Source organism: Papaver somniferum, chromosome 7 (assembly GCF_003573695.1).
Source record: "Papaver somniferum cultivar HN1 chromosome 7, ASM357369v1, whole genome shotgun sequence".
NCBI classification, from domain to species: Eukaryota; Viridiplantae; Streptophyta; class Magnoliopsida; order Ranunculales; family Papaveraceae; genus Papaver; species Papaver somniferum.
Genome location: NC_039364.1, coordinates 26239684 through 26254026, shown reverse-complemented (window position 1 = coordinate 26254026; position 14343 = coordinate 26239684). Strand labels below are relative to the sequence as shown.

General features: G+C 37.8%; 1 protein-coding gene across 1 annotated transcript; it reads right to left on the bottom strand.

Moving 5' to 3' along the window:
- Positions 1 to 8712: 8712 nt before the first annotated feature.
- On the bottom strand, positions 8713 to 11384 carry LOC113292830 (B3 domain-containing protein Os03g0622100-like). The gene is made up of 5 exons (XM_026541673.1): positions 11289 to 11384; positions 10805 to 10902; positions 10018 to 10714; positions 9238 to 9416; positions 8713 to 9151 (listed from the first exon to the last, which is right to left on the bottom strand). Exons 2-5 carry the CDS (start codon positions 10847 to 10849, stop codon positions 8879 to 8881), a joined length of 1194 nt encoding a protein of 397 aa, XP_026397458.1. The 5' UTR covers positions 10850 to 10902; positions 11289 to 11384; the 3' UTR covers positions 8713 to 8878.
- Positions 11385 to 14343: the final 2959 nt, after the last annotated feature.

Below are 14343 nucleotides of genomic sequence, written 5' to 3'. Positions count from 1 at the left end.
CGGAGAGGAAAGTAACCTAATTAAGCAAAATCTCTTACGGCCGCTCATTTTCAAGACTTCTTTAGGATTGAGAAGCTCTATTAGTACCGTTGGTGGGAAACTAAATAATTGCGGTTTATTATTAGTTTTCGATTGATTTGATTGACTAAAGGTTGTTGAAATTTGATTGCACCTAGTTTTTTTATGCTTGAGAATCTTCTCTTCTGAAATAAGATTCACTCAAACTAGATCGAAGTTTCGATGGGGATCTTTAGACTGTTTGTAGATCTAAAGACGTCTTGTGATAATCCATTGTTAACAGACTCCGTTCTGTGCATGATTGATCATAAGAGATTCAAACTGATTATGTGTATGTGTTTGTTGATGATCTAAGAAGATTTGAAGACGAAGAAGATTTCTAATTTGGGTTCATAATCTTTGGTGTGCACAATACTTTTTTCGGTTAAAGAGGATCCAACTATAATCAGTTTATCCTTGTGGTATATTGGATTGATTAGTTGAGTAGATCGGCATCAATACATTTCCTTGTGATTCAAGGTATTGATTGCAAAATCTAGACGATTACTTCAGTAATTGTTAGTAGATAGATCTAAGGACCTGACAAAGGAGTTTATTGGGATAAACGGAAGAGCCTTTTGTCGAACTCACATCACTTGGTTGAAAAGAGTTGCCACCAGACATATTTGTTGTTCCTTTACTGTTTGGAATACGAACCAAAGGAATTGTTCCAAGTCCGTGACTTATTACAAGTTGGAGGCGTGAGAATACATACGGAACTAGGTGAACTATAGGTTTAGTTACTTGGTTTCAACTATACGAAGTTGGTTTGATTTTGTATAGCGGCTTAATCCTGAGAGTATTCAATTCTGGACAAGGTCCCGGGGTTTTTCTGCATTTGCGGTTTCCTCGTTAACAAAATCTTGACGTGTCTTTTACTTTTCTATTTCCGTAATTATAATCATTTATTATACTCCCTCCGTCATAAATTAAGAGTCCTCTTTGAGTTTGTCAAGATATTAAGAAAATCCTATAAAATATCATGACTAGCCTATTTAATGTTATATTATTACCAAAACTAAATTTTTAGCTTAAATTTGATAGTATTTTTTATTTTAGGGAATATTTTAAGAAAATAAAAGCAAATTTATATTGCTTTTATTATGGAATCTACAATTTAAGAAATATTTTTATAATTATCCATAAATGTTTTTATTTGAAAAAGGAATGACAATTAATACAAAGATATTGAGTAAGATTTTTTCCTTATATATGGTGATATTAGTTAAGATTTTGATATTAAAAATGATTTAATGATTACTAAAAGTAAGGGTATATTTGATAGTTTAAGGGAAAAGTATGTCTATAAACAGAGCGGACAGATAAAAATGGACAAACCAAAGTAGAAATTAAGACAGATTAAAATGGACAGAGGGAGTAATTAGAAGTAAAATACACAAACGTTAATTCATATTTACTTGATAGTAATCCTATTGTGTTTGGTTAAGTACGAACCTCTTATCAAGTAAACATACTTCGTTGTTGTATTGTCTCGATCTCGTATCCATATACGATCACACGAAGTGTGAACTGATTAGTTGTATTGTCTCGACTCAGTCCATAGACAATCACTTTCGGAGAAAGGACTTATAAGTGGAAAAGTTTTAGATTGAGGTATATTTGGGTTCCTTTGTCTTTTCACCTACTGGTGGACAGCTCTTGATCGATGCACCCTTGCTGCTAAAACGAGGACACGGAACTGAAGTCAACGAAAAAAAAGAGGGAGAGCGACCCCCTTTTATATACACAACATCTTGGGAGTTCGGGTGGAAAAAGGAATCCACTTTGGATTCATGCACGAACAGGAGCAGCTGGGTCCGCTGAGCCAAATCCCACGGCCAGGCTAGCAGCGCGCCAATACAAGGATCACCGGACAAAGGAAGACATTTGGGCCCGCGACACCAATACTCCATTACACTAGTACTCCGTGGCTAAGCCAGAAGCGCGCCAGCATAAAGATTGCAGAATGCTCACGCCTCTTACCAAAGGTCCATCATACTTTTCCTGATAACCTCTACATGCCTTGCCTTTTCAATTTTTATCCTCGTCTGTCACCATCTAGTGCTTACCCCGCAATAATGTCACTGTTACGTGCTAAGCAGGGGACTTAATGTTGATGGTGGTTTTTAGTTCAGGGATAAAATTGTAAAATCATGTATTCAATGTGCTGTCATTCTGCAAAGAGACGAAATCATTTGGAGTGATGAGTGCCCAACCTCTTTACTTACACATGTATTGAGCAATTCAATATGTTTACATGAAATTTATCCAGAATGGTGCATGTGGCAACAATCCCAAATGTTATGTAAATTTCAACACCCTGCCTATATTATCCATTAATGTAAGGCTCATTGAATACTTTCCTGTGCCATGTTCCCCGGCTGAACCCTTAATATTGATACAACATGAATTAATGTTCACTCACATCTGAGTAGCATGAATTTCCCGAAATATCAAGATTAAGGTCTGCATAAAAGTACTCAGTCAGAAAGCATGCTGCTCTCTAGCAAGAAATTTAAAGAGCTTTGTGTCAATACGCAGAATTCATCGAATTCGATCAATTTGTGATAATTCACAAGATTCAAATTTTGGCTTTAACTAATTTGCAAAAATTAGGTCTTTCACGCCCTGCTCAATATCTCAAACCTTATTGGTCAAGGCCAAGCCTAGGCAAGCTAGGGAATTGATCCGCCATGGACTAGTAGGAGCAAAGTCCTACAAAAAATCAGAAAACAAGAAATAAAAGAGGAGCCGCGTAAAATAGATACAACAACAAGAAGAGGCGTGGCCATATCACATGGCCAGCCAGTTCAGGCGCCACCCACGGATGGCCACTCCCCATGCTGCTTGACGACCAACCCTTTTCATATCGACCAATCAGGTCGCTCCAAATCCGCCACATGCACTTGAGATGTGGCCGCGCCCCATGCTTATCGGACCTCTTTCCTATCGACCAATAAGGTCTCTCTAAATGTGTCACGCGCACTTGGAATATGGTCGGGCCCATACTACTTGCCGGCCCCCTTTCCCATCGACCAATTAGGTCCCTCTAAACCCGCCACACGCATTAAAAAGGGCAAACCGCACCAAATGGCCGCCATGAAAATTAACTAACCAATTCTTCAAACCGCGCCAACATGTTAATCGGAAGGCCATGCCATTCCGTGGCAGCAACATGCCAACATGCCATTCCGCGGAAGCAACATGCCAACGTGCCATAACAACGCAGCTGCGTGCTAACCCACTTTTCGTTCATGGAAAATGACATAACAAATTCCAATTAGGGTATCTTGATCAGAATATGACTCTTGTTCTAGTGGCATTAGTCGAAACCCTAATTCCTAGTCGTGGCCTAAAATATGCCGCTTCGGCTCTACAACATGCTACAAGCCATGTGGGACCCAGAAAACCCTAAAAATGGCGCCATGCTATGGCCACCCATGGCTATACTTGCGCCTATGGTCGTTCCCACATTATGGCCCTGCTATAATTCCTTTGACGCGACCATGTCACTATTCGCACAAAAAACATCACCGTGCCATGGCCACATGCCACACATGCTAATTAGGTTTTTGGCATGCCAAACCCTAATTTGGATAGGGCCGCTACGTTAACCATGACCAATAATGCCACCCAGGGCATTAAGTTTGATACGACAACTAGAACCAATATTGTTGAGCCATATTTGGACCTAACACCAATATGCCAAGATATAGTGGCCGCTATGCCACTGGCAGGCGCCAATCGTGCCACTATATCACTGGCATGTGCCAATCATTCCTCTATGCCATTACCAGGTGCCAGCGGGATGTGGCTATAATCAACGACCACCTTCTCTCATAAATTGCAATCTCGTCCGTTCAGCTTCGCTACGGTATTAACCGGCCTATGATAAGTCTTAGATGATCAACCAAGACTAACCTAATAGCGTTACACGCCATTTTCCTGCGGAAAGTCTCATGACTTGACTTGACACACATGATTATCCTCCACCTAGATGGCGTACGATTAATCAGAATAACCAGGTCTTCCACATAAGACCCACTCAGCAATCTGCTGCATATTTTCCACGAAAATACTCGAGACATCGAACATGTCACAAACTGGGGGATGCTCATCAGGGTATTGTTCTGGCGGTTTACAACGTGCGGCGTGCAACACGCCCATTATAATAAAGTGTCAGGAAAGTGGACAGTTAGTGGCGGCAAGAAGTAGTGGGTGTAAACTAACCCGTTTCCACTCATAGTAGGGACGTGGTTTCTAGCATTTAACATTACCCCACTTCTCCATCACTCAACCACTCCCACTTCCTACGAGATCAGGGTGCGTTCAATTATGGCTTGTATAAATAGGTTTTCAACCTATTTCGACCAACAACAGAGTTTTGGTTAATGACACAAGTATCTAGAAAAATACAATGAACTGATAGCTTACATTCCGCGAGCCAGTTCCATATTCTGATACAAGTCATAAAATAGCCACACCTTCAGATTTAACCATTCTGATCTCAACACCTTCTTCGCTTCCCTCCCTAAGATCAGCCCTTCTTCTTCACTTTGTGACCCAAGTAAGACTGGAACGAACATTTCTTGGTTTAGGCCAGGATTTTACAGACTGATATCTCGAATCTAAAGTACTCCCGTGCAGTGCATTTTTTTAGGGTTTAGATTCGTCTCTCGGTGGCACACCCAAATTTACCAAAACCAGCAGAATCAGTTTTTACCCATAAACAGTGAGGGTTCGGCATTTGGTGGTTTTTGGAAAGCTATTCATGCCTCAGTAAGAAACGATATATCTGAAAAGACGGTCCTTACATTTAATTGTAAATCAAAGTATGACGATTTGGGGGAGCATAAACTTACTTACGGTGAAGATATTTTTATTGTGCTTCCCCTACTGTGCTTTTTTTACCAGTTGTTTTACAATCTTTGTTGACATCTGAAGTAGAGCCTCAGTCTTACAAGGAAGCATCTAAGAATCCTAAGTGGGTGGTGGCCATAAGGAATGAAAATATTGTTCTTAAAGATAATGAAACATGGGTTTAGTTCCTTTTGAGGAAAGCATGAATGTTCTTGGCAGCAAGTGGGTGTACAAGATTAAATATAACTTTGATGGCTCAGTTGAGAGGTTCAAAGCTAGATTGGTAGCACAAGGATATGCTCAGCAGGATGGTGTGGATTATTCAGAAAACTACAACAATTAGATGTGTGTTAACCATTGCAGTCAGAAATGGTTGGGATATCAGGCAATTGGATGTATTCAATGCCTTTCTTCATGGCTTTCTAAAGGAGAATGTGTATATGGCTCAGCCTAAGGCTTTATAGATGTATGTCATCTTAGAAAATCCCTTTATGGTCTGAAACAATCTCCCAGATATTGGTTTGAAAGATTTAGCAAATTTCTTGAAAAACATGACTTTCATAAGTCAGTTTTTGATCACTATCTGTTTTACTTTTCTTCTGGCAAGCAACAAGTGTTTCTTCTGTTGTATGTGGATGATATTATTCTCACTGGATCATCTCCAGTTTTACTTGATTTTCTTGTGGCCATTCTGCATCAAGAATTCTCTATGAAAGAGTTGGGTCCACCACACTACTTCCTTGGTATTGAATGCAGCAGGTCTTCCATTTCTATCCTTCTCACACAACAGAAGTATGTTCTACAGTTATTGGAAAAAGCTGACATGCTTACCCGTGCTCCTGCTAGTACCCATGTGGCTGCAGGACCAAGACTATCTCTCTATAATGGTGATCCTCTTGATGACGTTGCTTTCTACAGAAGCCTAGTTGGAGGTTTGCAATCTCTCACACTCACCAGACTTGAATTATGCTTTGTTGTTAATTATGTCTCTCAGTTTATGCATGATCCTACGACATCTCATTTGCAATTAGTTAAGCGTATTTTACGTTATGTTTACGGGAGTGTTGGTTCTGGTATAACTTTGTCAGTTGGAAACTATCATACTCTTACTGCTTACTCAGACTCGGATTAGGATGGATGCCCTGACACTAGAAAATCCACGAGTGGATATTGCATCTTTTTAGGAAAGTCTTTTGTTTCATGGTTCTCTAAGAAGCGACTAACTATTTCTCGTTCAACCACAAAGACAGAGTACAAATCCCTGGCAGTTGCAAGTGCAGAAATTATTTGGATCTCTTATTTGGTTAAAGAACTGGGTGTTATTTTATCTGGTCCTGCTGTTCTTTACTATGACAATATTGGAGCAAACAGTTTGGCAACCAACCCTCTTTTTCATGCTCGAACGAAGCATGTGGAGATTGACTATCATTGCATGAGAGAATTGGTTGAAGATAGTTTTCTGAAATTAGCCTATGTTCCATCTCAATCAACTGGTTGATGTGTTCACCAAAGGTCTTGGCATTGTTATGTTTCTTTCCTATCTCACCAAGCTAATGTACTTTGTGGAAGCATCAGCTCGAGGGGGAGTGTTGGACAATAAGTGTAAGCGCATAGTTTTTCCTCTTTATCTTTTATTGTGTTCTGTAGTGATTCACTATATGCCCTATAAATAGTGCAACCCTATAATCTTCCTTTGTAACCGTTCACACACTTTTTAATATAACTGTGTAAAAGTGAAGCATTATGTTTTTCTATATTTTTGTAGATAGTTTTGGCTAAAGAGTTTTAATTTATGCTAAAATAAAATGCATCAGTCGAATATTCAGTTTCCGTCAACTTTTATTTAGGTGGAAATTCGGTTTTCCACCCTTGGCTTAGCCAAGCCCTAAGGAACACATCGGCGAATTCTCGTAGATAAAGTGCTCCCTACCTGGAAATCATTCACTACGCAAGATTTTTTTTTTATCAACTAGTGAAATTTTTATTAAGTAATTAACTTTCTCGGTTCCAAAAAATAGAACTACAAAATAAATCAAATTCGTTCTGCTTAATCAAATAGCAAAACAGCATAAATGAACTGACTGTTAATAAACACGTTCTACTTTCAACTGATGATAATAAATCAAGCACTAGCGCCTTCGGGTGTTTTTGCATTGTTTAGTACTCTCTTCTCCGAAGCCTCAAGTTAAACGAACGTCCACTTTGGTGCTCGAAATAAATCACATCACCGGCGACTAGATTTAATCCATCGACCAAGTGGTTAGCAAATACAACAACATAATCGGTCGTACTAGTGAAACGTAATAAAACCAAGTGATAAACTTCGTTGTTATACTTCAAATCGATTTGCAGCCGCTTATTACCTCTCAAGTTATCACCAGTTTTTTCCAAAATCAAAGTGCGGACTGTATCATAACTTAAATGAAACATCTTCTTTTCGATATCTACAGCGTTGAACTCTTTTATGATAAACATGGTGGTCATGGTGGCAGTGGTAAGACTTCTCTTCTCTTGGTTACCCTAATGTCCAGAATGATATATTATCTTTCTTATATATCATTAGTTAAAAAAGAATCCGACTATAAAAAAAATTCCTGACTATAATTACTTCTACATTCATATGGAAATGTATTGCTTCAAAAAATAAATAAATATGGAAATGTATTGATCTTTTCTTTTATAAATTATAAAATCAATTTATTACAAGAAACAAACTAGAATTATTATTATTTGTTTCGCTTTTTTATTGATTTGCTAGTTAGATACTTGCTTTTATTTAAAAAAACTAATATACTTGCTGTATTTATTTATTTATTGCATTTAAACTAATGCCGCAGCTTCTTCATGAATCAACCGGGGACCGAGGAAAGAAAAATTGGGTGTATGCTTCAAATCCGGGAATCACTAGGCACCAAATCTTCCCATACAGAGCCACAAATCCTATACTCCTTCCAGAACTATGTGCATGCAAATATGTACTCCATAATATGGCAGAGAGCATTACATCTGAAGAGTATATTTGCAGGTGACTTGCAGAGTGCATTTAAGTTGGAGAATATAACTAGAATAATCTTGTCAGGCTCTAACTGAAATCAGAATATCCCATTTGTATGTACAAGTTATATATCATTTACAGAGAAAGAAGTAGGGAAACTAGTGATTAGGGAGAGTAAGAATAGCAAAGATTAATAATATGAGACTAATGGGTGATTACGAGAGTAGAGTAAATAGTAGTATCATCTATGTTGTTGTTGGCCTGGTGATCTTGGCATTACTAGTTTGTGAGGGTTCGGCATTTGGTGGCTTTTGGAAAGCGATTCATGCCTCAGTAAGAAACGATATATCTGACAAGACGGTCCTTACAATTCATTGTAAATCAAAGGATGTCGATCTGGGTGAGCATAAACTCGCATACGGTGAAGCATTCTCTTGGAAGTTTCGCAAGAACTTTATGCGTACAAAAACGCAAAAACGTTAGGTGTTTTATGAGGTCGAGCGATTCAACTGGAAAGACGATTCGAGGTAGCTATGAAGTATATAAAATGAAGAGAGACTGGCATAATTGCCACACAAAATGTCCGTATTCCGTACGGCAAGATGGTTTTTATGCATATTTTGATGAACTTAAGAAATTTGATCTGCTCTTTCCTCTTAGAAATGGCAGTGACCATGTCTGTAATACCTAGGTGCATGCATGTTGTTAAGAGATATGGAGATAAAATTGTAATGTTGCTTATCATATTTCAGATTGTAACAATAGTCAGAGCTTAGCAATATCTTTCAGTAATACTAGGAGTCCAATAATTTTTAAAGTAGCAACTTAAGCCAAGCTCAAACAGAACTGATAACAATATAAATACCATGAATGTAAACTACTTTGGTAACACATAGGATTCAATGTGACTTTCTTCGTGGTCTTCCTGATCTTTTTTGTCATTAGACTTGATGCCACCTTCTACGGCTAAACCACATTCCGGAAGATGCTGACACTGAGGGTAATTGAGTTGCTTGGAGTTCTAGACGACAATGCAGAAGAAGTAGTCTTCTCAAACGAACACGCATTTCCTACTTCCAATTTGTTTTTGAGTACAAATTTTTTCCAACCCGGACCACGGAATCCTGCAATCCTCCCATAATATGTAAATTGAGGTTGCCATGTTTTACCATTCATCTTAAGGGATATGTTGTCACTTCCATTAGGTAAATACTTCCTTGCTGATTTAATAGGAATTACCTGCAATTGCATCTCTACATGTTAAATATAAAACACTCATAAATGCTTTCCTCAAGTCCTGTAATGATTAAGAGGAAAAGATTTACCATGCAGCAGATGCCTGATACATGGCTAGGTTGTATGAGTACAACAAAATGCGGTGTTCCCCGATGTTTACCTTCACGAATAGATTGTTTATAAGGTAAATGGATCTCTTTTGCGTGGACAGTTCTTTTGTGCAATGCTATAGCCAGTGGGGATACTTGGTTAACTTCCGTCTCCTCATCTGAAAGCGCGAGTCAGTGTATACAATCAAATGAAAAAGATGCATACCAATGTGTAGCTCAATAAAATTTTTAATACATAACAGAATAGATCGTTACCACCTTCGCTGTTTTCGCCTGTAACAGAAACTTCTGTTGTTCTTGTGAACATCAATTATCTAGCATCACAACCAATTGATCAAGATGATAAAACAATAGGCAAAACAAGATGTAAATAGAAAATCATAAACAAAATGTTAGGTGCAGAAATATAAGAACAAATTAACACAGGCGATTTACGTGGTTCGATATTGAAATATCTAAATTGATCACGGGTACTGATAGTGTGAGTTTTATTAAGTATTGGTTCCATTACAATGGGGATCAAGCTCCATCTGAGATGGAGTTAAGTGAGAAAAGTAGAGAAAGAAGGAGGCTCCTCCCCTTTCTAACCTAATAATGTTCCTTTAGGTTGAGTGGTTACAAGTATTTTACTAGACTATCCTTAGTTTAGTTTCTAAACAGACTCAAAACTGATTCGGTGTGCGCGGTTGTATTATTGTGTCCAGCTTCGGCTTGTAATCTCCGTCCATATGATTACATAACAGAAGAGATTGTTACCACCTTCGCTGTTTTCGCCTGTAACAGAAACTTCTGTTGTTCTAACTAGAGCTTTGCTTTGACAACCAGGAACTGATTTAGGCAAACGCCGCCCAAAACAAACAGGTACTCTTCCGAGAAATCGAGGTGTTTCTCTGTCAGCATCCTCCTCCTCCTGCTCCTCATCACTAATGGTGATTGGTTTGTCTGTGTAGCGCAACCTCTTCGGTTCAATGATCTCTATAGAAGGTTCACTTTCTACTTCCTCTGAACGCGTAGGCTCATTTTCTCCTTCTTTATGTCGCCTAGGCTTATTCTCTCCTTTAAATCGCCTAGGCTCATTTTCTCCTTCATAATATAGCCTAGGCTCGCTTTCTACTCTTCTTCTCTCATTCAACCTCACATTAGTACTCATATGACAACCTTGACAATTCCTCACAAAATATGAACTTTCTTTCTTGCAAAAATCCCCATCATCAAACATTAAGACATCAAAAATTCCTCCTGATCTGTATTTGAAGAACAATGCATCATTTTCTCCCAAATTATGTTCCTTCACAAATACTTCCCACCCCTTTTTCAAGTACAATGTACTGTCACCTTTTCTCATCAATTCAACAGTCCAAGTTCGCCCACTTGGTCCTTTCAAACTCACAGTACTACCACCAATCTCTGAAAATTCACTCATCAAAAAATTCTTCACAAACTTCTTTGGCAACTTCTGCATGATCAATTCATATATATTTCAAATAATCAATCAATTGCAGATTACATAAGAGAAGTAACAAACATGTTTAGGTTGTCTACTTACAAGGTGGTGGTGATAATTTTTTGAAAGAAATGTGAAAAAATTCATTTCTTTAGACCTTGATTCTTGTTCCCACTTTTCACAATCTTCTCAATTTCTTCCTACAAAAACAAAAACCTAGATTAAATCAAAATACTATAGTAACAGAGAGCAGGAGGGGGAAAGATCCCAGTTGCCTTTAATAGCCAGTGGGGCAGTTCCCCGTACTTTTTTTTAACAGAGTGGAAGCTAAAATTCATGAATCACTGAGACCCATCATACTTCAAATCATAAGGGTTTTCCTAGATCTCATATTATTCTAAGAGTAAGAAGTGAAAAAGCTTAGTTTTCTGATTGAACTACACTCTGTTTCTTTACCAATTAAATGACTAGCACTGAAGTTTTCTTTAAAAAAAAACATGTTTTTATTGCAGAGATAGCTCAAGTATGAAACCATAAGCTCAAAGAACAAAGAAAATGAAAATGGAGTAGAAATAAAGATCAGTACCTTTTTCCTTGAAATGTCTTCAATTAAGCTCTTGAAAAAGTGATGCTGAAATCAGAAATCAAATGCCTAATCTTTATATCTTAGTTTCAAGGGAACTACACTGAATCTTCAGATTTCAATTGAAAAAAACTAATCTTTAAGCCTCTGATGTTTTTTCAACCATGCTCTGTTTTATAACCATTTTTAGTGTTCTTCATTTACTTTTTTCCAGTCAGCTGCTCATGTCTTTTACATACCATTTAAGTAAATTTTACCCCACATGTAAGGAGGTGTTTGGATATATCTTGAGAAATTACAGTTAAGTTGAAAAAGTCAAAAGTCAATATAAAAACATAATTTCAAAATGACTTCAAGATATAAACAACTGTTTAAGGAGAATTAGAGGTAACTGAAGAAGATGTAGAGACAAGAATGAGAATATCTTATTAGAGAGATTAGTTGTAGTTATACATAGGTTTCTGTATATACAAATAAATGGGAAACTAGATGGACCGCACCCCTGTAACACTCCCCCTTGTGTGGTTCAATAACAAAACTTTATTCATAGTGCTTCATATATGGTGCTTTGAATGTAGTTCTTCAAATGTCGTTCTCTCCTTGATGACTTGTGCCGAAATCAATTGCCTTACTAAAACTTTGACAAGGAAAACCCAGTGGGATAAAACCTTGGTACAACTTTTCACATGTAGTACTTCACATGTTGTCTCGTACTTTACATGTAGTTCATCACATACAATACGACCTTCATAGATCGACGAGTCTAAGTTAATTGCCTTGTTAAAACTTCGTCAGGAAAACTCAGAGGGACAAAACCTGAACTATAGAAAAAGAGTGCAATATTAAGCAAACTTAGAACATAGTTGGACTCGAATATGTTGCCTCATTAAGACCTTGACAAGGAAAATCCAGTGGGATAAAACCTTGACTAAGTGAAAAGAGTACAACGTGATAGATACAAGTAAAGGTGATACGTTGCAGATGATCACTTTGCTCCGTTGAAGTTGACTAGTTGTTTCATAACTCTTAAGGAAGAAAATCCCCGTGGGAAAGACAATAGCCTTAGATGGGGAAATTACTTTCCCGGTGTTTGTAATTGTCTTATTTAAAACCTCTCCGAGTAAAAAAACCCTGTGGGAAAAAGCAACCTCGGTGAAGGAAAATAGTTCAACACACCATTAGATGCTCCCCCTGATGTCAGACAATTTTCATTAGTCTAATGCAGTCAAAAGGGGTTTATCACACTTTAATTTGGTGACTTGGATGTTTATATGACCTTGTGATAGACACATTTTTGTGTCTAATTTGTCCTCAATGTCAGTATTGTTGGAACTCTATTTTTGTACTAATATTGTGTTTTTATGTATTTTTAGGAAATAAACATTTTTGGAAAATTTGGCTCGAAAAGTTGATTTTGGTACCCGGAGGACACGTGTTATTCGGACTCCGAAGTTTGGATAAGGGGTAACCTAATTACTAAGGGGCACCCCCAGGTCACCCCAAGGCATCTGCTATTCGCACCCCAGTCCAGGATAAGGGGCACCTTCTTCAACAATTCAAATTCTCGAAATTGGCGGGAAAAATGTTCACACACAGGAGAATTTTCGATCGAAGAAATGAAGTAGTGGTAGGTCGATTCAATGGCTCAAACTTTGTAGGAAGATGTGATATAGCTTAAGAAACACGTTTTGGGCATCGAATTCGATCGTATTTGGCTGGATAATCACCAGGTGATGAAAACATCAAGAACAGTTTTGGCGGGAAAAATTGTCTTGAACTGCCGTGACTAGGGTTGATGATTCGAAGGTGTTCTAGTGAGATTCAATGGCCCAAATTAAATGGGTTTGTTCCTAGGGCCTAGACAGAGCTGTTATGGGTGTTGGATTCGGTCAAATTTGGTTAGATAATCGGTGGGAATCAAAACAGGGAAGATATTCTCAAATAGGGAAGATATTCTATTTTTGGAATTGTTGGGTGGAAGAGACGTGCATGGGTTAACTATATTGGCTGGAAACTTCTCCTACAACTCATAGATTATGCGTGAAAGAGATAAACCAGGAAACAATCCGTAACGAATCAGAGAAATAAAGAAAAAAAAAATATATCGGAAAATATTCTTTTATGGACGGATATTCTTGGAGTTATTACAAGGATTGGAGTGACCTGTTGTGTATAAATATGTCCCTAGAGTCGAGAGTTTGGGGAGGTTTGGAGGCGATCAGAGAGGCGCAGGAGGAGTTGCAGAGAAGTTACCTGCTGCTGCTGCCATTAACACGCCTGAAGAACACGAAGAACGGACTCGCAGCAGCAGTCGTTTATCAACAGAAACATCGACTGTCGTTTGTGGGTCGTATTTCTTCAACGACAACAGCTCCTCAGCTCTGTCGTTGATTCTGGACGCCTACTGTGGGTCGCAGAGTTCTGTTTTACATCAATTTCTTGTATTTCTCTTCATTGTAAAACACTTTTGAGCATCAATGAAATATTTTGAGAGCATTTTTACTATGATGAGTTAAACCCCAACACTGGGGCGAAGGAGGAGGCCGAGCTTCATAAATGGGTAATTTTATTAATTCTTTTTAAGACTTTTGCATTAAAAATTAATTGAAATATGATTTGATTAAATTGGGTGTTATTTGATTAGATGGGTCATGCTTAGCTTAGGTGATTTGATGTTCCATGCTTAACATTTACAACCAATGTTTTGAGAATCGACTTTGGCAAAATAAGAGTCCATATATGTTTTGAGCTATTATTGTTGAGAATAAATCATTAAGCCTTATGTTATGAAGATTGGCCGAATCATTAGTCCCAGTACCTCTCTACCAATTTGTCAATATTTGTATATATATTTATTTTCTAAAAAATTATCCTTCACAAGTCCGAGAGTTTGAACCTCATTACTACAACCACACGAAAAATTTATAATCATTTTGGCGCCGCCGACGCGGATTTGTGCTTAGGTAGAATTTTTAGGTTTTTTTTTTTTTTTTATTATTTGTTCCTTTTTACTTTGTCTTTTTGTCTTTGATTTACAGGTTCGAAGTGGAGCACTAAG